At 43.5% G+C, this 27,157-nt stretch overlaps 1 protein-coding gene across 1 annotated transcript; it reads right to left on the minus strand.

Moving 5' to 3' along the window:
* Positions 1-1,549: 1,549 nt before the first annotated feature.
* Positions 1,550-27,157, minus strand: tbc1d9 (TBC1 domain family, member 9 (with GRAM domain)). Its single transcript, XM_028976879.1, has 21 exons — positions 26,647-27,157; positions 22,297-22,407; positions 19,916-20,034; positions 19,150-19,378; positions 18,793-19,054; positions 17,685-17,892; positions 14,520-14,726; positions 14,041-14,214; positions 13,276-13,426; positions 9,753-9,967; positions 8,976-9,093; positions 8,614-8,899; positions 8,405-8,534; positions 8,234-8,332; positions 7,947-8,015; positions 6,921-7,161; positions 6,572-6,637; positions 5,877-5,969; positions 4,376-4,444; positions 3,790-3,893; positions 1,550-3,687 (listed from the first exon to the last, which is right to left on the minus strand). The coding sequence occupies exons 1-21, from the start codon at positions 26,765-26,767 to the stop codon at positions 2,899-2,901; spliced, it is 3,861 nt and encodes a 1,286-aa protein (XP_028832712.1). The 5' UTR covers positions 26,768-27,157; the 3' UTR covers positions 1,550-2,898.

Here is a 27,157-nt window from a genome sequence, read left to right on the forward strand (position 1 = left end):
ACCTTTTTCGGGGGTTGAACTGGCAACTCTATGGAGTCCCCTTTCTTACCCGCTACTTCACCACTACCCAGCACCGCTATAGGAGCAGTGTGACATTCTTTCTAAAGGAAGACAAAATTCCTGCATTTGCATGCTTGTCCCTGACTGGAGGTGCAGGTAAGCCCTGCTGATGAAGGGACACAGCGGTGGGTGGTAGTAGCCTAGCGGGTAACATACTCGCCTACGAACCAGAAGGCCCAGGTTCAAATCCCACTTACTACCATTGTGTCCCTGAGCAAGCCACATAATCCTGAGTGTCTCCAGGGGGGGACTGTCCCTGTAACTACTGATTGTAAGTCGCTCTGGATAAGGGCGTCTGGTAAATACTGTAAATGTGAATTTGAAACCGCTACAAAGAAATTGCAACATTTATTAAACAAACTGTTGCCCTCTAGTGGCTGTCATAAGACACCTTTTATAATGTCTACCCATGATCCTCAGTGTCAGACCAAACGGCCTTTGAAGAAAGGCAAGACATTTTGTGTGCAGGTTCCATAAGACAAGGTTTCTGCAGGTTTAAAGTTTAAGACTTTAAGACCTTTTTAAGGCCACTTTAATCAAATTTAAATTTGTATTGGGGTCATCAGTTGTCCAAGGGCCACAGTTTTCTCGGCAGACAGTCTGGCCAGATGCTCTTCTAAAATACAAAACTATTTTATCATTAATATATACTCCATATACATTAATACATTATTATTTTATATATTAATTTTCTTTCCAAGTTTCTGTTAATTTTTATTAAGTCTCATATTACCTGCTGCAAGCCACTCAGGGGTGACAGCAATATTTTTGGTTTGTTATTTGTGAGTCATTTCGTGAGGTTTTTGATAAGGGTGACGAGGGCTGTTGGATCACCATGGCCCAGATATATAAACAGCCTGATATATAATAACTCTGATCATTAGTATTGTCAAGTGGGGTGAAGTGGGGTTGATTTTTGAGGGCAGTGTTTAAGGAAGGGTTCCCACTGATCAAAGTACCGTACCCACACACTGCTGTCACACACCGCCTATCATGGCTGCCCACTACTCGCCAAGGGTGATGGTTAAAAGCAGAGGACACATTTCGTTGTGTCACCATGTGCTGTGCTGCAGTGTCTTACAACAACAACCACGTCACTTTTTCATGGGTATGCTCCCCTGAGTTTTTTTTTTTTTTTTTTTATTAGACCCTTAAATGATAAATTCTGGTGAGGAATAAAGGGATCAATACTCAGGCATTAGATTAAAAAAAAAAAATCTGGTAGGCGTGATCAGTAATCAATCCCTGTTTTATCTAGATACTACAGCCATACTAAGACTGGGCACATTGCACAAACCATTTGCACGCTGCGCTTAGTAAAGTGTGGAGCGAGCAGCGACTGTGAATTATTGTTTCATTTGATTTATTAAGTCTGCAGTATTTTAAAGACCAGTGGATTAAAGGATTATTAGTTATTTTTAAATGATATTTAAGGCCTTAATTTTGGAAAATCCCATTTAAAACTTTTAAGGATGCGCGGAAACCCTGATAAGATAGATCATTCTACAGTTTTAATTAGTATAAGCAGCCGGACCCATGTACAGGACATCTGAAATCATTCACATTTAAACAAATTAAAAGCAGTAGCATAAAACCATTATTTTTTAAAGTCAATTACATGTGAAAAGGTTTAGACATGTGATGTGCCCATTTTTAGCAAAAACAATGGCAAGAAAAACATAAAATAACCATTCTTAAATTAACAAGACATTTAAAATATCATGATAAATGATTGTAAATAAAAAAAAAAAAAAACGACACCCTGTAAACAATTTCATTATCTCAACTCCATGGCGGTCTGTCCTTCAATTCAACGAGAAAAAAAACTAGATCCATTACGTTTCAGTAATTTCAGTTGAAACCCAGTTCCACTCGCTGACTGAGGCCTGCAGTGCACACTTCAACTGAGAATAGAAGGCAATCACTTGCCATCGAGAGCTTTACCTGTTCCTGGCAGTCGAGTGTGTGCAGTAAGTATATTACTCATGCTCATTTACATCCATTTACCTGTGAGACCCATTTATATACACTTCCCCCTACTCTCACGTGTGGTTTTTCTATAGATTTTCTTTGTCCTTCAGTGGACAAAATATTGGGACAGAAAGTGCAGGTGCTCCAGAGAGAAGGGAGAGAAAATAAAAAGATTGAGGGGGAAGATTGAGCAAAACTGATTCGGTCACAAAGCTACTGTACCATGTGTTACCTGTACAAAGCACTAAAACGGTGACGTCACCCAGAAATGCCTCTTTGATTACATTAAAGAACCAGCAGGAGGAGGATCTACTACCGCAAGACAATAGGCTGTACTTCAAAAGGGTTGGGCATGGTTTAACTTTAACATTTCCACCAAGAGGAATCTGTACCATGAACAGGACCATCAGAACACAGCCCACTGTGCCAGTGCACCAACCACATAGTGAAAAAAAATGTATCGTGGCTTGCCAAACATTTGAGGCTAAAGTAAGGTTAGGAAAGGTTCCAGTTCTTCTTAGCTGAGACCAGAGTTCATTTTGTTGCTCGGCAGTGTATGTTCATCACAAACACCATGACACTGCCTACCTGGATAAAAGAACATGACTTCCTGTAAAGTCCTTTTAAATGCCATTCAGTGTGTGCAACCTTGATCTTGAGGCACAAACCTCCTGTAGACGTCCTTTAATCAATCATTCTTATGCATCTGAAAAGATCTTTTAAGAGAGGTCCAGGTAAAAATCATTCCAGAAATTTGACACTGGTGGATTTGAATGAAAAGTTGCAGGTGAAGGTAGTCTAGTCTGCTCAGTTTTAGAGGTGGTTGGTAGTCCCTAGTCCAGTCTGACAATGGTCACTAGTTGTCACTCATCCTGAAAGCGAGATCTCATAGTCGCTGACAGACATGTAAGGGTGTCCCAGTTTGCGCACGTTCTTGGCATTGGTGATGCGTGCTGCCACCTCAACAGGCTTCTCGAAGTAGAGCACCAGGGCCTGCTCAGTGAGCACCGAAGCCAGGAACTGCTCAAAGGTGATTGCCCAGTCCTTATCAATGCTGGCACTGTGCGGCAGTCCACCTCTGTTGAGGGGGGCACCTCCACCAGGAAGCCTTTCTCCACCCTGGGACCCAGTGCTACGCACCAGGACTGTGTCCTCAGCAATGTCCTCACACTGCAGCTTCTCATCCAGTTCGTGGGAGCCGGCGCTCAACACTGAATAGGAGGACATGGATGTGTCGTCTTTTGTCTCATCATCTGAGATGAGCATGGCGGAGGACGTCCCAGTGTCTTTGGGTGACGAGTCTTCCAGTTTGATGTCCTCCATAGGAGCTGTACAGGAAAGAGGCTCTGCCCCTCCAATATCAGACAATTTGGTCTGGCTCTCTTCCACACTAGAGTAGAAGGGGTCCTGCTGGCTCCTCCTGTGGAACTGACCATTGGGAACTTGGCACCTGCTGGCCCTGATATGGGCCTGCTCTTCCTCCTCATCTTCATGTTCTACCTCGTCTTTGCTGGAGGGGCTGCAGAAGAGTTTGCCTACTTCACCCATCTCCAGCAGCAGGCTGGTGACCGTGGCAGTGGCATGGTACAACTCCTGCTCGTTGGGGTCCTCGCTGAACATGTTGTACAAGGTCTTGCACAGTTCAATGAACTGCCCCTGATGGGAAGAAAAGCGGGAGTAAGACCCAGAAACACACACAGTCAACACATATTGCATCTATACAAGAAACGGTGCCTATTGTCCAGCAGAGTGATGTACCTGGTTCATCTTGGGCAGATCCTTCATGTTTTCAGGCTTAGTCTTGGTCTCCTGGTTCCATAGCCGCAGGTATGTGCGATAGTCCGGAGTGTGCATTTTCTTCACTGCATTGTAGAGGAGTGCAAGATACACAGAATAAAAAAGCTGAGGCCTTCAAAAACTTCAGTGAGCAACTGCATTATGTTAAACATAAAATATTGTTAATTAATAATAAAAAAAGCAACCAATTTCACATGCTGTTGTGCAAATGGAATAGACAACAGGTGAAAATTATAGGAAATTAGCCAGACATCCCCAATAAAGGCGTGGTCCTGCAGGTGGTGACCACAGACCACTTCTCAGTTCCTACGCTTTCTGACTGATGTCATAGGGAGGTCATATAAGCATGTAGAGTCCACACACACTACTGTGTCCCCTTTATTTTTTATCAGTAAAGGTTCTTATTGTCTAAACATATTAGACTTTGACTGTTGATTGAAGTATTCTCAATCATTTCTCAAATTTTCCCATCCATTAATAATACTGGATATATGGCTGAGATCAAAAGTGAGTCTTTAATACAGGATCTGTGTAGCGGCTTCAATACCTTTTTCAGTTTTGAAGGTCACTCTGACAAACCCATCATCCTTCTCACTTTTACACTTGGGGTCAAGACCTGGAGGTGAAATGAGAGATGGACCATAGATACATTATATTTCAAATACACATAATGGATGTTTGCAGACTTCAAGTCATTAATGTGAATGCCACTCTTACTAATGCAATTTCCGTGCCTGTACGTCCATGAAATTTCCATCTTTACATTATTCCTCTACACTGTATTGCTCTGTGCATGTTCTGGTGTTTTAGTAATGGTGTCTTCTTTGTAATGTTATGTACAAGTGGAGAGTAAGCTCCACCAATGGTTTATCCAGAAGGGGTCTGACCACATTTTGATATGTATTGATCAACATAATTGCCGATATAGAATATGTTTGCAATGCCAAAATGTTCAATTAAAAGAAGAGGCAAATCCATATGCACAGGAGTCTAACTAGAACCAGAAAATACGACCACATCACCTTGATCCCATGTTCGCAACACTGGCTACCCATCAAACTTAGGATTGAATACAAGATCCTATTATTGACCTATAAAGCACTACATGGGCTTGCCCCGCAGTACCTGAGTGAACTTTTGGTTCATCTGCAAAATTTAAACTGAAAACACATCTGTTAATCTTGGCCTCCTGTTAATTCTGCTAATGATGCTAAAAATTGAGTTTAAAATATAGTTACTTAGTCAAAACATATACAGTGTTCATTTCACCTCAGTTAGGCTGTCCTAGCTAGTGTACCAGGCCATCATCATATTCCTGTACCAGTACACTGATTCTGTCTGTGCTCTTCAGGCACACTGAATCAAGTGCCCAGACAGCCTCCAGAGTCCAATGATGAGACCACCAGAGAAGATACAGGTGTGGACATGGACTGCTGGCACCACCACACCTCCAGGTCCCACAGACCAAAAAAAAGGGAGTCCTGACTCTGAGCATCATTGGCATGGACAATTAGAAATAATGGACTTCTTTTACTCATGACTCTTGTTAACCCAGTGTTAACAGAAAGACTGTAGTGATGCCAATTGCATGCTCTTGCTACCCTGGAAGGGTGTCCCTCTCTGAATTACTCCTTCCCAACGTTTCTTCCATTTTTTCTGTGAGTTGTTTCTTGTGATCAGATAGGGTCCAAGTTTGCAGGGTGTCATCATTTGTGGCTGTAAAGCCCAATGAGATATACTGCTTGTGATTTTGGGCTATACAAAAATAAATGGTCATCGATTTGTAATTTTTGTACATTTTGAATGCAAATAAATGAATCCATGAGTACAATAAAACTATGATTACATTCCTGAAACTAAATGTAAATGAACAGATTACATTCCTGAAATGAAATGTAATTAACAGCTTGATATTTTCATTTCTAGTGTTACACAGAGAGGCAGAGTTAGGAAATGAATGGATCTCATTGACGTCACTGCTATTTGTTTGCACTGAGCAGATACTCAAACCCCTCATATCCCCAATCACTGTTGCTGTGACAACGCACTGTGTGACGTTTCTGGAGTAATGTCCTCAAAAAAGTACTGGGTGGCTTCGAAGGCTGAGTCAGGCTCCTCGTGTTCGTGCGTCAGGGTGATCTCTGCAGGTAAGAGGACAGCAGAAATGGTCAAATTTCATCACTGCACAAACACAGGGAAGAGAATCAGGATTAATAAACAATGAGTCAAATGAAACATTGTTTTTATCCTCTTACCTACAAAATCTACAATAAAATTCAGCATGAATCCTATTATTTAACATCACACATGTTTATTTTCTGCAGATGAAGGAATGAATATTGTATGTGCGTGTGTGTGTGTGCGGGTCACATGCTCTGTGCAAACTGAACTACATCCTCAAACACAAAAGAGGAAAATAAAGCCAATGTTTCAAATGGTCTTTATCTCATGACAACATGTTCTGAATGTTCGCTCTCTGTTACTATTTGTGTGGATCAGGAAAGAGAAGTGTCTGCTGCTGTCACAAGAGGTCCTATGGGGGCCTCTACAGAACATACAAAGCATGCAGAGGTCAGAGGGAGAAAAACAGCAGTCGATCAACCAGGCACTCTCTCATTTCTGCATATTCAGTCACTTGCCCACTGTCCATCTCACGCCACCAGAGCAAATGCACGGGATGTCCTTCCCTTTATCTACCATCTCACTAACCACACACGCACACATACACACAACAGATGCTTACCAGGCAGCACATGCATCTTGTAGAGGAGCTTCAGTTTCTCTGTGAGGTCTCCATGACAAAGTACACCTAAAAAAAACACAACCAATATCAGCAGCCACAGGAGACTCAACAATATACATTATATTACAGTATATACATAGTAGTATATACATATCTACTAATATTATTTATTGGGTGCTATCATGATATGGCATCAGGACGTGAGTGGCCATAGTGTCTTCAAACCAGGCTTACGAAAGGGAGGAATAATAGTAGTGCTTGGACCCAAGAGGTCCTGGTTTCGATAGTATTGTCCTAAGGCATCCACATCTGCACTCATGTATTATGTTTGGTTGATTGAGCAGCGTACTCAGGCCATTGATGAACTCGCGGAAGTTAATGAGCGCGTCTGCGTTCTGGTCCAACAGTCGGAATAAGCGCAGCGCCAGGCTGTCTGAGTGAGAGCCACAAGCCCAGGGGAACAGCAGCGTGAACAGGCCCTTAAACTGCTCCAGGTCCATGCGGTACTGCTCCAGGTACGGCAGGCTTGGGTCGTGCCGGTCGGTGGGGTTACTGGTGCCGCCCCAGTAGCAGCTGGCAAGGTGCTCTGCCTAGAGGGAAGGAGAATACGAAACTGTTGTGTATTTTATAAGAAGACCTGCCGGGAGCATCAGGACAAAAAAAATGCAACATTACAATCCTACTCCATAATGATGCACAAACAATTATTTATACTAATGTCATTAGCGGTCAGCTATGTATTATATTACACCGGTTAATTTTAGAGGCAAAGCTACCACCACAATAAACGTTCATATTATGCAAGTGAACTGACAAATAATTAGATAATAATTAGATACAGTGCCTATAAAATGGGTTTTCACCACCCTTGGCCTTTGAACTATTTTGTTACATTCCAACCTATAATTGAAATGTTCCTTTAATCTTAAATTATATGATGAATGCACAAAATAGTCTAAGTTGAAGTAAAATGAGAAAAAGATCTAAAAAAAAAAAAAAAAAAAAAAAAAATGAAAACTGAAAATTGACATGTGCTTATGTATTCACCCCCTTTGAATCCTCATCCGGTATTACCATGAAAAAAGCTAAATGGGGTTTAAGAAAATTATCTACACATGCTTCATGTAGCAAATACTTTTTGTTCTTTAAAATCAACACAGTTTGTCATTGGAGCTTGGAAGAACCCATCACAAGAAGAGAAAATATTCTCCACACAGCACCAAACTCCCTCAGCAAACAGGCAGAGGAGGAGGGTGGTGGTGCAGAGTGAGGAGGCGAAGGCTGTCACAGTGTTTGTGAATGTGGGTGTGTGAGTGAAGGTTGTGAGTGCGTCAAAGAAAATGTGAGCCACAGACGAAACGAGCAGAAGTCTCACCTTAAACAGGATGTAGAGGTCTTCCAGCTCGTCGATGCTGAAAGCTGTTTCAGTAACAATGGTCCGAACCTTAGAAGGAGCAGAACCAGAATTTGGCTTTTTAAGAAGCTTTACTGCAGCACATTCACTAGTCAAGCATAAAAGGAAATGACAAAAGAAGAAAGAAATGATTAATGCTTATAGAGATCAATGGGGCAGTGGTGGCCTAGCGGTTAAGGAAGCTGTGCTGCTGTGTATCACATGTGACAATCACTGACAATCACTAAGTGAAGTAAAGAGGTCTTTACCACGTTGCGTTTGGTGTTGTCCTCGATGGACTGAATGACACGGAGCCTTTGCTTGAATCGCATCTGTTCAATCACATCTGCCCTAATGGAGCCAAATTTCTGTAAAGGTCAGAGGTCAGGAGTGAGTGGCATGGTCAGGAGTTGAGCGCACACAGTGGTGAGGTCACTCACCTCGTAGGAACTGCAGATCAGTTTGAAGATGTCGACCTCGGGGTGAGGATCTCCGTCGTCTGTCAGGAGGGAATGCAGGTGGGGGATAGGCGGCAAGGTGCTGTCCTTATTGGTCACGCTGTCCAGATACCTGCAAATGCACAGGCATGCTTGTATAGGTGGCCACGCTTAGCAAAATTAAATAAACAATGACCTTTCACCCCACTTACCTGCCCAGCACAGTCATGGCCTCTCCGTCATCTTTGCAGTTGAGGAGCTTGTGAATGTTGGCGTCCAGCACAGAGAGTGCCAGCTGGAAGATAACCTTGATGCCCTCATAAAAGAAGCAGTCCACCACCACCACAGCGCTTTCAAAGGGCATGACGCTGAGGAACAGGGTGAGGAACCAGGACAGCGAGATGGTGGAGATGACACCCAGGTCCTGCATACAGTCATACAGTTGGGGGACGTACTCGTGAGCCAGCTCCTCAAACACGCCCTGGTCCACCAGTGCTCCTGTAGGCGCAAGATCGTCTTTGAAGCATACGTTCACCAGCCAAGAAGAAACGCTCGCAGTGCAATTCTTTCTTACCAACGACTCTGGTGTTGTAGTAGTCAGGCAGCATCCTCTCACACAGCGCCACCAGCAGCCAGAAGGCCTCCTCCTCCTTGGCATACAGCAGCAGGACTGACGTCACAATGTTCATCGCCTGAGAAGAACACGGTTCCCATTTTCATTTACACCTTTACATTTCAATTTTGAGAGCGCCATGAAAACCACAAGAATCAATTATTGACCACAAAGCCACAGGTTCAAACCCCACTTACTACCATTGAGTCCCAGAGCCAAACACCAGGGGGACTGTCCCTGTAACTACTGGTTGAAAGTCTCTTAGGATGAGGACGTCTGATAAAAACTATAAAGGTAAACGCTAATGTCTGCCTTTGCATACCTAGCTCAAACCACTTATCCCATGAGCCTGTGGGGCACCAGTCCTGCTGCAGGGCAGAGTGGATTACACGTGCGAACATTCTCATCAGTCTCAGCCCTGCTCATACTGGCTGAGACAGGAACCGCTTGAGGAGGCTGAGGAAGTTTAAAAGTGCTGAGGTGTTGTGGTTCAAGTATTCCTGCCTGTTAGCCAATTGTTTAACAGCCGGGTCGCATTACATTGCACACAATGAAGAGAAAAATGCGGAAACCGCTGGCACTACAAAACTCTTAGCAGTTTAAGGCTGAGGCTACATCTGCAAATGAAAATGTCTGTTCCAGTTGTCTCCTACACAAAAGAACCACAATCAGAAGTCATTTTGGTTGCCTTCAGATGCTGTTTTCGAGCATGTCGGAAAAGTGTAGGTTTGTGTTTACCTGGCAGTATCCAATGCTGGGGTTGCGGAAGGCATAGGCGGTCAGAACCCTGCGCAGGGCGGCAATGCCCATTTCGTTCTGGAAGGCCGGATGCTCGGGGAGGGAGCGGTGCAGGTCTCTCTCAATCTCCTCCGTGGCCAGGTTGTACTTCCCCATAGACTTTTCCACAAGGTCCTCGTAGTAGCCTGGGTGGGTGGCCATCTCATTGATTGCGCCTGAAAAAGTGTGATAAAAAGACGACGTTCTCAGCACTCGGGTCAAAAGCCTGCATATCTGATGGTATGGCCGTGCATTAGTGCCTATGGAATTGGCAGACCTGTACAAGCCATTAAGGGAAGGCATGGCATATTTCATGGATGCTACATAGTGGTCCTCGCCCTGTGTCCCAACTTTTATCAAACTTAACATGAGCTAATTCATTTCTTACAATGGTACATCTCATGTCATGTTTGAAATGTTATATTTATTTACACACCACAACTATTTTGAACTGGGGTTGTACAAAGATTTTTGGGATTGTTTCTGCATTTTGACATGTATGTGCTCAAAGTCATATCATATTTCTGCAAAACAGGAAGGGCAGTGAGGCAGCACACCTAGACGTGTCACAAAATACTGTGACAGCAGTGCTGCATTTGGACGTTTGTATGGGTAGAGCACACAGATTTGATGTCTCTGGAACGGAAGGAAGCTTGCTTCTATATTTTGATACAATCTCCATTTCGCTACCTTATTACATATAACAAACACACACAAAAAACACCACAAGCACACGGAACAGGTGCAAGGAACTATGGGATATCACAGACAGCGCAGGACACATACACAGGACTCTGCCTTCAAAACATGGCCAGATGGAAACATCTCAGCATGCGGCGACCCTTCCAAATCCTATGCTTTATAATCCCGCCCACTTCATAGACACAGACAGGCGTGTCACGTATTTTCCCTCAACATGTTTTAAAGGATTCTATCATTTGTCTGTGTACTGCTGGAGATGGGCCGTGCGTCTGTGTGTGCGAGTGTGATGACCTCACTCACTCAGGCGCATTAGCAAAAAGCCTGTGGGTGCTACGGAAACCGTATACCCACGGACTCAGATATCACAGAGGCCATTAGTGGGGTCTGATGTGTGGCCCACGTCCCGGTGCACTCACAGAAGATGGCAGCGCCCAGCACTGCACCAAACTATCACACCCGCCCCCACAGCGCGTTCCTGGCATGAACCCGGCTGTCATGTATACGAATAAAAGGAAAACAGCTGTGAGGAGTGCTCCGTTTACTTGTTGACCCTGCTGTTTTCTGGCAGACAGAAGAGGTCATGACCTCTGCTCAGCTGAGTCAGTAATGTAATTCTGCTGTTCATGGCCGTGATTATGAACCTGCATAAGGACGCCACCTTTAGTCTGCAAGTTTTCGATAAAACAGACAGACAAACGTGTGCTTATCAGGAACAGAATTAAACTGTGGCGTTTGACCCTGTGTCCGATTTTTTAGTCAAGCTGAAGAAGGCCTACAATACTCTTACTACCATTACTCTTGCTTAGCTCTCCATGTTGCCTGAGAGATGATGGAGAGATGGTGGACGCCATGACCACAAAACCCTCTGAGGAAGACAGCTGATAAGTTTGCCAGACAGACTGTAGAACTAACAGTTTATTTGCACATTTTCTTTGCATAATTCATGAATCTATGGTAACTTCATTAAAATGTGACAAGCAGAATGTAGAAGATGAATGAAAAAGATTTAATGATGTAATTGGAATTACCCCTTGATAACAGGGGTAACACACACGGCGTAGCTGTGGGTTCATCTTTAGTCAAACCAAAACCTGCACGCTCCCCGGCCAACCTGGTAAAACCGTTGTTTGCTGGGGTTAACTTGTTCGCTACAAAGGCAGAGCTGGTTTTAAGCTGTGATTATGTTGACCTAAAGTGAAAGCTGCTGCTCACAGAGTTTCTCCAGTTCCACCCCCATGCCTCAAACATCTAAAGGCCGAGCAGCTAAGGTCTTGCCAGGTTCGTCACTCCTCATTTCATAACAAAGACTGGGTTTCTGCAGAGCCAGGACCTGATCAGGCCATCTGCTGTGCCATCAGCTGAAAAGCACTTACTCGCTGATATTAACCTAACATAAATACCAAATGCTTATATATAATATAGAGAGTAAAGGTAACACTCAGGGTGAAGCACGCCTTCCTGTAGTATTGTTTTGCCTCGTCCCATTGTGTCTTGTTGACAGACGTTTGGCCCGTCCTTCCTGTTCTTCCCACATTCCGCAGTCAATCCTGGTGTGACCTGAAGGCCCTGTTTTCCATGACAACCAGATCAAAGACGTAGAAGGAGTAGAAATCTCTGGCACATAGCATGGCAATACAGGAACAGTGCAGACGGTTTTGCTTTGAAGACCAGTCTTATGAGCATTTGAATGACAGGAAAGGTGCACTTAACACAAGAGTCTGACTTCACGCCTGGTGGTGAAGGTGGATAAATGCTGTAAATGGAATAGCAGCAGTAATCCAGGCTAATTCTTACAGGTCATATTAAAAACAGGTCGCACTCCAACAACCAACTGCAGTGGTTAAAATATCATTTTTTTCTTCTTCAGTCCTACAGTTAATGCCAGTATCAGAACAAGCTGTGCCTGTTTTTATATAACGTTTAACGATGGACATATTATTGATATTCTACAGTATCATGGCATTCTCTGCCATTCTAAGACCTATTACCTAACACTTCAAAAGACATCAAAAGAAAGGGGGTGTTGAATAAGAAACAAATTAACAGCAAAACCCCCGACACGAACCTCTTTACAACTTTCACGATAACAGTCAGCATGAATTTGAGTCAGAGGGATTTACAAGAGAGACGCGAAGACATACAAAAGCCGTAATGCGTAGAAGTGAAATGATTCAATTCAATTTCTAGGAATGCGGCAGTTCAAACTGGACTCCAAACCACACCGTACGGTCACAGCCAACATATCTAATCTCAGACAAAACAGCACAGGTGTTCACACAGTATACAGATACCCGCAGCACCATTCGGGCTGAATACACCCTGCTTTCTGCTGTATAGGTGGAGTAAAGCTACGGAGACGGTGGGGAGTCACGTCTGCCCAGTTCATGCTAGCGTTGTTGAAATTTCACTGGCGTTCAATTGACGCTCATCAGGATTTTGGTACTAATTGACACCAAGAAAACCTTGCATGCTGGAGCTAAATACCAATGTGGACGAGGCCTTAACTCTCACCTCACTGATTTGCAGACAAATTTACGGATGTATTAATAACCGTAATGGAACCGAACCATGAGGCCACTGAAGTGCACGCTCACAACTGAGAGTTGCTCCATGATGAGAAATAAAACGAATTCTGAATCAAAACAGGACCAGTGTGTTCAGGTGACCTCAAACTAGACCAAGTATGTAGGTCAGGGCATGTTTTCAAGTGTTTATATGCATACACGCCCATGATCGCACAGTGTGTGTGTGTGTGTGTTTCCACAACCCTCTGAAAACTCACCTGAGAACAGCAGCCAGAGTTCTCCTCGCATGTTCTCAGGAATGCCCTTGAGCACCAGGTCCTTGGTCTTCTCCGTGCGGTACATACATACCCCCTGGCCGTACTCTGCAAAGTGGTTCTTCCAGCCCTGCTCCTTAAGAAACTCCTTAGCCTGCAGTTGGTGAAACAGAGAGCAGAAGTTTTAACAGCTGGTTTACAGAACCCTGAAAGAAGGTCCATGTATTAAAGACAGACCTGAGACCTAATTAGACCCAGAGCCCCATCAAGACTGATAATAGTGAGAATATCGAGAAGGCGCGGCACCCACGCTAATGTTTATGCAGCATTATTAAAGCTACAGAGGGCAAAGTGCCACAGGCTATTGTGCCGGTAGAAGCTGGAGTTCCACAAGCTTCCTGAACTCATTACAGAGCTGTCCAGGAGGACGCATCACGGCTCAGAGGTGATACGCACTTCATGTTGTTTCGGACCTGACTCATGTTGGTTATGTTCTAGATTTAACTTCACCTTCTGGTGATTGTAGAACGTGATGAAGCTGCTGAAGAGTGTGAAAAAAACGACCAGCATTTAAACTGGCACCTGCAATCATTCTAAGGGTTCCTTCTGGGTGAAAAGTAAACGCCACCATTTTTGTCTGTGCTGAAGTGTAATTCAACAAAATAGCTCAAAATATCCAGAAGCGGAACAGATGGGATGAGTGTTTGTGCTTGGAGCAGGTGGAAGCCTGATGGGTCTGCAGAGCAGGAGTCAGAAGGCACATTATACCAGTTTGGGGTTGAACTCCTCAGGGGAACGACGGCGATACATGGTCATGAGGGCCTGTGTTGCCGTGGGAACACTGTTGTCGTTGAGGTTGAACTGGCGCTCGCCTTCCGTTTCGGAGCCCAGACTGCTGCGCTGAGGACTGCAGGAGAGCAGACTGCCATGCTGGGAGTAGACCTACAAACACAGTGTTTTTCCCTTAAGCACTTCAATACTCAAGATTATCCGCATCCTTGTTTTTGAAAAAAAAATAAAATAAAATAAGTAATGTTAATTTAACAGAACATGAGTTCTGTGTACTACATCTTTCACAGTGTCTATCATCAGATGTTTTTTTTATAGAGCAATTCACCATTACAATACATGGTTATCTGTGTATCATTTTTGGGAGAAATTAGTGATACTGGAGATGATGTTTGGATCAATTAACAGTTCATCATGCAGTCCAGACATGAATCAGAGCAGAGCACCCTGACTCTTACCTCATCATCAGAGCTGTTAAGACTGCCGGTGATCTCCCTTTCAAAGTACATCTTGGAGGTGGTCTGCTGCAGGAAGTCGGAGATCCTCTGCACCAGGAAGTCCCGGTCCTTGAGGTTGGCGAAGAGGAATGTCATGCGGTTCTTGGTGCTGATTGATAGTGGGCTGGGCAAAACGCTAGAGCTGTCTGCCTTCTCCACTATGGTCACCTGATACAGAAGTAATGGTTATGACTAAAACTGTTGCCTGTTGGAAAAACCCACACTAAAGTCTATTTTAAAGTCTATTAAAGATTGATCTGGCTACCGTAATATTGCTTTAAAGACTGGCATCCACACCAATTCTGCAGCCTGGGAGGGCCTCAGAGTATCTTAGCAACTGCCTGCAGTTACTAACATGGATTAAGTACAACAACTCCCTGCACAGCACTCATTATCCAGTCACAGTGCAGCATGCACTCCACACACACACACAGCCATGCACAATCAATACAGAGAATAGTGGGGGGAAAAAAAACTTTAATAGTTTCAACAGACACTCTCATGCATTTATATCAGAAGCAGAGTGATTAAAAAAACATCAGGATGGAAAAAGAGAAACGCTGATTACAGAGATAAGTGAGGGAAATAAGATATGGGAAATTAAATGGTTAGAATTAAAATTTGTGGTTAACACCAGCCAGCATGGTCATCATGCAGTGTGCTTTAAACTATATGGGATTCTTTTCTGCTTGAAAGGTGGTATTGGTTTTAAATACCTTTTAGCTTCAACTTAAATCTAATGGTAATTGTCGTTGCTGCTGTTATTAGCAGTGCTTAAGGCAAGACTATTAGTATTCTCAGGTGCTTAAGCAAGTACTTGTCACGGATTAAAGTGAGAATTGAGAGGCGGGGCATAGGATCATAAATTCAAGGTTGATAGATGCTAGCATAATGCATTCTTGCGCTCATTGTTCATTTGTATAATCTAGATTATTCACATTCTCAGGGGCAACTACTCAATTTGGTTAACATGCGCTATGAATCTGTTATATCGGTCACTTCTCCAAGAAGAAGCAGGGTTATTAGTAACCTTATCTATCCCTGCATTTGTCTCCATCCCCATTTAGAGTGGCTGGTGGACTCTGGATCTGCCAATCTGCAGACAGACTTCATAGCGGCTCTTCCATCTTTACACTCGCTTGATTTGCTGGCTCTAACTGAAACTTGGATAAACCCACATAACACTGCTACACCAACAGCTCTCTCTTCAGATTTTAATTTCTCTCACACCTAAAGAGAGACCGGGAGAGATGGGGGTGTGGGTATCACGCAATCCAGAGCCTGGTGCTTCACACCATTGTCTATTTTTACACAAATTAGGAAATATTGCATTCTATGCTGTTACTATTTCTTCCCCAGTCAATCTACAGATGGTTGTCTACCCCCTGGACCCCTTGGACTTTTTGTAGACAAACTAGACACTCTTCTTAGTGAGTACCCCATTGATACCCCATTAATCCTCATTGGAGACTTCAATATTCAACAGGACATGCTCCAGTCCTCCTGTCTTCTTCCTCTCGTCCACTTCAATCTGTCTAGCAACAACTGGTCTTCAACTCACAAAAAGGGAAAGACCTTGTTTTCAGTCATCAATCAACTACAGACTTCATTGCCACCCACTTCATGTCCCTGACCACTTCTTCCTCTCCTTCTGTATTACCTTGCTCTTTGCTCCAAAACCAACAACAATCACCACCTCACTAGACATGATCTCAACTTTGTCTCTACCTCATCAGTTGCATCACATGCCCTCTCACTTCCTCCCAATCCTGAATTCCTCTCCTCCCTACCGCTTATCTCATCAAACTCTTCATCAGTTGAGCTTCTCTGTCCTCTATCTAGAAGTCCAAGAGGACTTCTCCTCCTACTCCTTGGCTCCAGTCTCTCCTTCAACCACAGCACGCAACCTTGGAGTAACCATGGACAATTCTCTCTCCTACTCTTCTCACATTTCCAATGACTCTTGTTCATGTAGATTCCTTCTCTACATTAGGATTCATCCATATCCATCAACTCAGATACTTGACCAATCTCTGGTCATCTCCAAACTCGTCTACTGTAACTCACTCTTAGCTGGTGAGTGACAGGAGAATGGTGGCTAAGCTGTCATCCCTGTTGGACAACATCTCCCACCCCATGCAAGAAACTCTGACAGCACTGAGCAGCTCCTTCAGTGGCAGGCTACTGCACCCACGATATGGGAAGGAGAGGTTCAGAAGGTCTTTTCTTCCAACCGCTGTCAAACTCTATAACAAAGACCTCACAGCTGATCACACATTCACAGACAAACACACACACTTTGGCACATTGTTAAATTGTTAACTGTTTAAATTGTAAAATGTGTACATATATACAGATACATATTTATCTTATTTTTTGTGATGATTTTACCTTCTGCTTCTGTCCACTTTCTGCCGTGACAAGTGCAATTTATCTTATCTTATCTCTAAGCAGTACTCGACCTCTTCAGCTAATCCAGAATACTGCAGTACAACTTGTTTTCAACCTTCCCAAATTCTCCCACACCACTCTATTGCAACAATCCTTCCACTGGCTTCCTGTAACTGCCAAACTCAGATTCAAAATGCTAGTGTTTGCCTAAAAAGTCAAGGATGGGTCAGCACCCTCCTACCTTAGATCTCTCATCACTCCTCACTCTGCACCTTGATCTCTCCCATTCTCCAGCACTGCTCGACTGGTAACACCATCTCTCAAGGTACTAAGAAACCGTTTATCTAGACTGTTCTCTGTCTTGGCTCCTAGGTGGTGGAATGAACTTCCACTAGATGTCCAAACAGCTGGGTCATTAAAGATCTTCAAAACTGAAAAACTTCCTGTTTAGAAAATATTTGCACTAAAAGAGCTCTTACAGACACATTCTATACTTAATACAAAAAACTGAATTGTTATGCTAATGGTATCTATAGATAGGGTCCTAGTTAATTAAACAAAGGTTTGCAATGATGAATATTTAAAGCACTTTTGTAAGTCGCTCTGGATAAGAGTGTCTGCCAAATGCTGTAGATTTAAAATGTAAATGTCACCGCTACATTACAAATGCTTATTAATGGTCTTCTCTGTTCAGTGGTCTTCAGTAAGCATCACCCAGACACCAAAGGAACTCACCTCTCTCAGAGGGATGATGAGGCTGCACACAGTCTCCTCTTTACTGGTGAAGCAGATATAATTGGTGGAGACAAACATCTGGCCCAGGATGTGCATCTTGTTGAAGGGAGTCCAGAGGGTGCAGTCTGTGTGACCATCCAGCTTCTCATCTTTTGGAAGGCGGAAAAGTGCACGGTAACGCTCACTCTTGGCTCTGGCATCCAGATCCCTATAAAAGGACACAATAGTTAGGCTTCAGACGTTATGACGGTTAGACATGTCTACAGTTTTACTACACTGCTACTAAAGCAATAAAGGGCTGCGTGTTGCAGATTTAACAGTTAATGGGGGGCTGATGGCCTCTGGTGGCAAATTGCTTCATAAATAGTGGATTTTGTTTGTCAGAAAGCGAGCCCGTTCACTAAAATCCAACGAACAAGTTATTTTATTATATTATTAGTAAATGAAAATTCATCAGCTAAGTAAGTTTAAATTATTACAAGGCTTCGGTTGCTCAGCATCTGCTGCATAAGTTTTAAAAAAAGCATTAGTGCACTGCAATTTCAGGACAGAAGCTTGAAGCACAAGTCAACTCCTTTGGGAATAAGTAAGTAGTGTTAAGGGATTGGGATGAAATACTGACATCAGAATTTTGCTTTCACTTTTTACAATTATTCTACAAAGTGTTCATCTTTGTGAAAATGTACTGTTGAAGTGCTCAAGTCTGACACTTGAATCATACTCATGAGGATGACAGTCAATTTTCAAGAAGGTCAAATATTGACTGAGCGTGGTTCTTTAATTCCCAACCATGACTGAGGAAAATGTATTTGGGCATGGTTAATACCATCAGTGCTTACAATAATGGCCACTATGAAAAATAGTCATGCAGCAACAGAGCAGTAATGTGAACACTTCTGATGTAGCAGCAGTACGTGGCGGAACTGCTGAAGGACCAAAGCAATAAACTAGCAAGGCCTTTTTACCGCCTGGGGTCCCTGGAAAACCTCTTACCATTTCAGTATGTTTAAAGTAAAAGGGACCTTTAAATTTCACCAAAAATGCACCATACTGGCCAAAATGGTAATACCCTCTTAAATGTCTACAGCCCTGACGAAGAAAAACAGACCTCTTGAGTGCAGACACCTTCTTCGGTGACTTTTTCTTGAGCTTGGGCAGCGAGCGGTCCTGCTCAAAGCCTTTGTTGTCCAAGAGCTGCCGCATAGCAATGTTGGCCAGCTGCTCCATGAGCTTAAAGGTCTCACTGATGTTGAGGAAGACTGAGAAGACGTGCTCGCTGCAGCGAGTGCTAACACGGATCATATCTGGCAGCAGCAAGGTGACGTTCTTCTCCAGTTGTGTAATGTCCGCCCAACGGACCACCAGCTTGGCTGAATGAGGGTGAAAACATATATGAATACACACACATTTACCGGCTGCTTCCACCAGCATGGCTACCTGAATGGTTTGCCATTCACAGCCTCACCTTCTTTTCCAAGCAGGTAGGAGTAGAAACACAGGTGATTAATGCTGAGGTACAGCCAGCCTTGCCGTGGCACTTTGCCCTTCCAGTAGCTGCAGGAATAATAGTTCACCAGCTTCTCCTCGTCCGGCATGCCGAACAGCTTCCGGAACTTTGCGATGGCCTCCTTGAACTTGTCTGTGTCATCATCTTCTTTAATGTCGTGGTTTTTGTTGTACTCTGCTATGATGCCCTGAGGGGAAAAAAAAAAAAAAGAAAAGATCAAAGCCCCTAATCTGGTACCATTAATCCGTTCATTACATAAAATCTGATCGAGAGCTTTCTTTCACACAAGCCTTTAATGATCTCATAGAATACTTTACTCTCAGATACTATTGTTAATTTCATAGCATTTTAAAAAAATGTTTTGCTGTAAGCAATTAGTTTAATATTCCACAGACTACTATCATACACATACAGCAGAATATCAGCTGGTTATTTAAACATAAAAACAGTGAGTTTCAAAAATATATAAATACATTTAAAAGAATGTTCAAAGTTGCATATTTTGGGGTCTATTGAGATTTTCACAAGGAAGCGCCGCCTGTGTGATCTCAGTGAAGTGTGGGTGTGAAGAGAGAATGTGAATTTACAGTGTGAGAAAAACATACCTTTTCTTGTATCTGCTGGGAAACTCCAGAGAAGAGGCAAAAACATGGCGAGCCAATGTGCCAGCTCATTTTACCCCCTTTAGTACCCTGGCGACTACCCAACTGTCAGGATTTCATACCTGGATTTTGCCTTTGACAAAGGTGGTGATATCGTTCTCATTTTCAAAGATGGAGAGAGTCTGTAGAAGGTTCTGCTCCAGCCACTCCCAGTGCTCTGTGATTTCCTTCCTTGAGCTCCCTGAATAAAACAGGGAGGGAAGGAAGATTAGACAATGACAAACTTACAGGTTGTGGAGCTTTTAAAATGACGAATAATTAGAACATAATCTAATTGCCTTCTATTCCAACATCCTGTACATTTACTTTACTGCACTGTGTAGCTTGCTTCATAGTGTCCTTTACATCAGTGGTACCCAACCTGGGGGGTGGGGGGGTGGTATTGGGTATAAAATCCCAATAACACATAACAGGATAATCAAAACTGTGTATAACCATGTATGCTATATAGACTAGAGCTGTAAATCGTGTAAATCTTCATACTCAATTTCTATCATTTTAGTTGGACTTGGGTCGGGTCGGTCAGCAAATCTGAATTTTCGATCAACAGTACTGTCAGGAGTACATGGACATAAGGCAGCATCTGTGGCTTGGGATGAGGTGAAGTTGGTCTTAATGTTGGTCTTAGTTTTATAGGGTGGTAGTAGGGTGTTACTAGTGGGTAACACACTCGCCTATGAACCAGAAGACCCGGGTTCGAATCCCACTTACTACCATTGTGTCCCTGAGCAAGACACTTAACCCTAAGTTGCTCCAGGGAGACTGTCCCTGTAAATACTGATTGTAAGTCGCTCTGGATAAGGGCGTCTGATAAATGCTGTAAATGTAAATGTAATGTTGTGGCAGTTCCATGGCGCATGGGGCAGAAGCACTGGAGATACAATGGAGATGCAATGGAAGTAGCAAGTAGCACTGTAGTGTGGCACAAACAATGAGCCAGTGTGTGCCACTGGGATAGCCAATAATTTTATTCTGGCCCTCCTCGGTGGTTGTGCGCTGCATCCCGGCCCCGCGGGTGGTGGTTCGGGGGTGTGCACGCAGGGCACCAAGCAGGCAGGGGGGGCTTCAGGGTGTAAACCACTGCTTTACATAATACAATTTTACTGAGTTTAATAAGCAGAAACACATAAAAATATTCAGTGCATTCTGAGATTTCTTCATTTCTCGGTTCCTTTTGTACCCACAGGCAGCCTCTGACCACAAGAACAGAGGAATAAATAGACCTCTTTTTACATTTACATTACATTTTGTAATTTCTAGTTATGATCACTACTAGTCATTAGTTTCAACATGCCTACTACTTTTGTTTCTTGTTTCATTCATGATTGCTTTACACACACTATCATCATAACCAGCTTCAAATCCAGCCAATCGTATTTCTTCTTTCTTTGCAAAAAGGATGGAAATGGCTGTGCCAAATACTTATTTTAAGAAGAGGAAGGGATGGAATGAGGTTAGTGGATGTGATGAGAGTGAACCCGCATCAACCCCCATTATCTAATTTAAGGTTGTTAAAAGAATGTCAAATAGGTTTGCTGCTTTAAAGAGCTTTAAAATATGAAATGCTTTTCGCTTCCTACATAACTTGTGACCAGTTGTGAGTTCCAAGTTTTGCAAAAAAAGGTGAGAAAACCTAAAGGAGTAGGTGTGTTGAAACATTTGACTGTTGTTGTATAGTTAACATGTTAAAATGGTGAGAAAGAGAAACTATTCATAGTGCAGCAGCTAGCAGAGGTCTGCCCTGCAACTTTAAAGCGCCTCCATCGAAGAGCATGCATTAGCATTTCAAAAGGCTAAGTGGGTCTGTTTCAGAGGGTTTGATATCACTCTTCTACCACAATACAGACAAGAAGGATGGAGGGCGCATCAAACTGTGGGCTGGCAATGCTGAGATCCAGAGTGGATTGCCGCTAGCCGTCTACATTAGTTAATGCTTGTTAGGGAAGTAATCATCTAAGAGATGAGATGGGGTCATCTTAACTGCCCGGGGGACACACACCATTTTCAGAAAAGGGTCAGCAGATCCAGATTGCGCACTTTCCAGTCACACACACAGAAAGGTGTGATGGACTGTGGCTAATGCTAACCTCTCTTGACCTTTGAACCTCTCACTTGCATCAAGTGATCATCTAGATCAATACATAAACTCTTTGAGGGATTTCGAAATGTGCTTTCTTTACTCTAATGTACAAGTTCAATGCCAATACAATGGCCTTGATCCCAAAACTGGGGACCTAAGAACGGAACAGCAACAGTGAATGGAGGAAAATCTTCTTTTCTGAGCCCAGACCAGTTGTGTACGTTGATCTCTTTTATCCCTCGATCCAGACTGCCCCTTTAAGCCCACATTATGACATAACGTGCTGGCATCTTGTAGAGGGCCGGATATGAGAGAATGTTGCGGAATGGGGGTCATGTGGGGCACGTGCAAGCAGTATGTTACCATGGGCGATGGTCCAGTACACAAGGGAGTCTGGCGTCTGATAGAGGATCCTATATGGGGCGACTCGAGCGCTGGAGTCCAGCACCACATCAAGGGTGCCCACCAACAAGCCTATGGAGGAAAAAAAAAACAAAAAAACAAAAACACAACATTATTTTATGCATTAAATTAACTATCACTCAATGTACACGTTGTATATAGTACTTATAACAATTGTCTACTGCTGTGCTACAAAAGCAGAGCAGACAATCTTAGGAGTTCGAACACATGTGGTTTGCTCTGCAATGGAATGAAGAATTACTGGAAATGCAATATTTGTAGACACACACTCAGTATAAACAGACAAAAATCTTGTAGTCATTAGAAAAGCTACACAAAATGGCTGAAAATATTTTCCCAGTGTTATGCAACCTTTTTGCTTCATGTGACAATTGACTGGCCACGACCTCATGATTCAGCGCAAGAAGTGGGAGGACATTAACATTTGAAAAAGGAAGCTCTGCCTTCTGGTGTGTATTCCGAGACGAGAGCGTATACACCCAGTCTCCACAACAGCAGTAAATGCTGCTTTATTTCACAAGACACAAATCGGTGTAAATAGCATCTTTTTATCTTTTATCTATTGTTTGTAATTTACTTTTTACTGGTATGCCACAGTGTTTTCATGTGCAAAATACTATGTGTTGCTAGTGCAAACAGTGACTTTTCTGTTTGGAACATATTTCAATAAATGTACACTAACCGAACAGGCTATACTTACTTCCAAATAATAATATTTCAATATCAGTGAACAACAAGTCAAAAAATATACACCTGTTTTTTCTAAAATACCAAAGTACATTCCAGGTTAATTCCTGGAATGAATACAAAGATCTAAAAATTGTTCCATGCTACGGTGGAAAATGTCGTGATCTGGTGCCTCAAAAAAAGTGCTGTAATGCAGAAATACCTATATGGCAGGACCTTGGGAAATACTACTGAATTTATGGTACCTGAATGTTGATTAAGGTTCCAAAGAACCTTAAAGCGGCGTCAAACCCATTTAGGGCTGGTTCATAAGGGTTTCAAATGTAGCCCTCAGTACAGACAGTTTTCCCAACAGGACAACCATTTGCCGCATCATGGAATTTTAAGCATTGACCAACACAACAGATCAACAGACACACCAACTCATTTGTTTGAACAAAACCAAAGACCAAATTTCAGAGTACTCAGAGTATTGGTGTGGTCTTCTTGGCCACTGATTGCTCATTGATTGTCAAGATGCTATCTTATGTAGGAACAGAGTATAAAGGCCAAATACCGGGGTCAGCTCTTCAGAAATACTTCACTGTTCTGTTACACAAAGCATTCAAATTGAGGTGCAAATACTGTTTATGAGTGTCATCTGTATACTACTCAGCATACTTTTTCCAATTTAAATAAAATTGAACATTATCCATAATATGCCTTGATTTACAGACCAAAATTGTAAATATTACAAAGGATGAAGTAGTTACAAAGTAGCCCATCCATGATGACTTCTACTCCAGTGATTCCATCTCAGAAGTCTGGAGGGAACAAAACCTTCTTCCCAAGCATGCAATTATTTTTTCTCTTTTGATCAGTGGCATTTGAAGCCTAGTATGTTTTTCTACATTGGAAGCAGAAATCATGTTTAAGAAGGAAGATCTTTTAAGCTGAGGCCTTACATGCAGCCTTACATACAGTGGGGCAAAAAAAAAATTTAGCGGCCATTGATTGAGCCGAAATTGTCCCACTTAAAAAGATGAGAGGTCTGTAATTTTTATAATAGAACTGTGTGAGATATAGCCACGTTTCATCTTCAATGAGCTCACTGATGGAAGGAGGTTTTTGCCCAAAACGATACATTGTCCCACTCATCCTTTCCTTAATATGGATCAGTCATTCTGACCCTTTGAGAAACAGCCGCCCCAAAGCATGATGTCTCCACCACCATGCTCCACATTGGATATGGTGTTCTTGGGACGCAACGCAGCATTCTTCCCTCTCCAAGCACGGGTTCTGTTTTGGTCTCATCTGACCACATGACATACTCCCGATCCTCAATCATCCAGATGGTCTCTGTCAAACTTTAGATGGGCCTGGACACGTGCTAGTTTAAGTAGGGGGATGTTTCGAGTGCCGCAAGGTTTTAATCCATGACTATATAGTGTGGTCTCAGCTACCTTTAAGCCATTGACCAGTTCCCCCTGTTCTGGACTGTTTCTTCACCGTTTTCAAGATCACTTATACCCCACGAGGTCAAGGGAGATCCATTTTCTAATAATTTCTACAACAGTTTATCTATTCCCACCAGGCTCTCTGATCTTGGCCATGGTGAAGGTTGGAGTCTGACTGTTTGCAGGTATGGACTTGTATCATTTATACAGATAATGAGTTCAACTAGAGTCCATTAATACAGATAACAAGTGGAGAATAGAAGAACTTCTTAAAGAAGAAGTGACTGGTCTGTGAGGCCAGAATTCCTGCTTGTTTGTAGGAGCTAAATACTTATTCCCTGCACCATTTACAAATAAATATATTCATTAACCATACAATGTGATCTTCTGGATTTTTTAAAATTCTGTCTCTGTATCTGTGATGCACAATTGGTGGCTGCCAAATGTTTTTTTTGCCGAACTGTATACATACATACACATACAGCATATGACCGTTTGCAGTTCCTATTTCATAGAACAGCATTGAAGCAGAACAATGCGGTTCTTGGTATGTTTAATGTTCTCCCCACCCGTTTCTAAATTAGCTTCTTGTCTGTGTTCTGCTCAGTGCTTCGGTCCTTCACCCAGAGAAGACTTCAAAATCAATATAGTCTCAAATAACACAAAACTGATAGGACTGCAATATGTGCAGCCATAAATGGTGACATTGGCTTTGCGCTCATCCTCCAGTTTGAACAGTTCTGGCCATCTTCTACTGCTCTGGGCAGATAATTTAATACAAGTTGGGGGAAACAGTCCAACTGGACAACAAAATCAGACGTAGTCGCACTTTGGAGGATCACTCCTGTTTGGAAACGTTCAAATGCAGCACATACAAAATGTCAATATTAGCATCAAAATCAAAAAGTATGTGGGACAGACTTTCCTTGGATGAGGGCAGATTCTGGTCATTGTAACCAGGATCTCAGGGCTCCTGTCAGTGACAACTGGCACACTGTCTCACATTTACATAACAATGACATCATCTCCTGCCCGCCATTGCACACGTTGTCTGTGTGGCAGAAGTGCCCAGCACACAACAGACTGAAAGTGAAGTGATTGTCAATGTGATGACACAGCACAGCACACGGTGCACACAACAAAACATGTCCTCTGCTTTTAACCAGAACCCTTGGTGAGCATTGGGCAGCCATGACAGGCACCCGGGGAGCAGGGTGTGGGGACGGCGCTTTACTCAGTGGTTTGAACCTGCAACCTTCTGATTACGGGGCTGCTTCCTTAACCGCTAGGCCACCACTGCCCCAAATGTGTCCTCTGCTTTTAACCATCAACCTTAGTGAGCAGCATGACAGATGCCCGGGGAGCAGTGTGATGCACCGGGACGGATATATACTTATGTACAGAGATGCACCGGTACTCCGTGTATCCAGAGAGCTCCGTTTCTCTGACAGCTAAAAGAAGCACAAAATTCATCATGAAGTAATGTTATTAGCAGGCCAAACAAAGAGTTGCGCCATGACTCTGTTTTTCTCTCTCCTTGGAAGTGTTCGCAAATATTTTCCCCCCACATGGACTACGATAAGCTACTTTGCCATCAATAGATGTGATTGCAGCAAGTCTCCCTCTCTGTTGTTCAGGTAGTCTCGGTCTTGATGGTGATTTGGGGTGCTGCTGTGGAGTGTTGGGTCATGTGACACTGCTTCACTTGTGCTATTGATCCCCTGATTTAGGAGCCTGTGGTGTAGATAGCACTGGAGAGGGGCAGAAGATTGATCATGAACCTTTTAGCTCCACCAAATACGGCAAAAGCCCATTCTGAAATAATGACCTCAGCTTAAGCGCCAAGGCAGTCCAGGAACAGAGTAACTTCCCAAGCTGCAACTCTCCAGGTTCTGCTCCTGCCCCACGACCAGCCCCAATTAATTGATAAGACCTTAATCTTATGGACTACAAAAGCTGGACCTCTGGAGCGATGTTAAAACATAAAAACCGCATCGTCACGCGTGGAAGGAAACACGAAAATCCAAAGCTCAGTCGTGCGTGTGGAGCTAGAGACAGGGCGCCAGAAATGCCCAACAGGGCACGACGTGCTGAGGAAGACACTTCAGACCACAGACGAGCGTACATACAGGGAGGACGGGCCCGGACGTGCGGGATGCGCGCTTACCCGCCAGCCCCCCGCCGCCGTCTCCGTGTCCCTTCCGCTTCTGGAGGACGAAATACGGGTTCGCTCTCTCGGTCATCCACAGCGCGCCGGCCAACAACACCTCCTCCGGATTGACCCACATCTTCAGGTCAGATTCGTTGCGGTCCCATTAAAAGCCCCGGACCCGACCGCAGGCAAATCGCACGTAATAAAAAAACAACAACAACAAAACAGCACCCAAACAAACGCGTCGCCGCGACGTTAAAACGTCATTAAAAGCGGAGCGCGCACGTGGACGGCGGGCAGGACCGGGACCGGGACCGGGACCCGCAGCCTTTGTTGTGCGCTGTGCGCCGCCGTCTTCGGATGCTCGTCGTCAGGTGCAGCGGGACGCGGAGCATCGACCCGGCCGACAGACGGTCCCCACGGTCCACACAGCCCACGGTCCACTCGCGTCCCGCGTCCGCGTCTTCACGGGAGCGAGTATAATAAACAACGCAGGACAGAAAAAAAGAAAAATAAATCCGCGCAG

Source organism: Denticeps clupeoides, chromosome 4, assembly GCF_900700375.1.
Source record: "Denticeps clupeoides chromosome 4, fDenClu1.1, whole genome shotgun sequence".
Classification (NCBI taxonomy): Eukaryota; Metazoa; Chordata; class Actinopteri; order Clupeiformes; family Denticipitidae; genus Denticeps; species Denticeps clupeoides.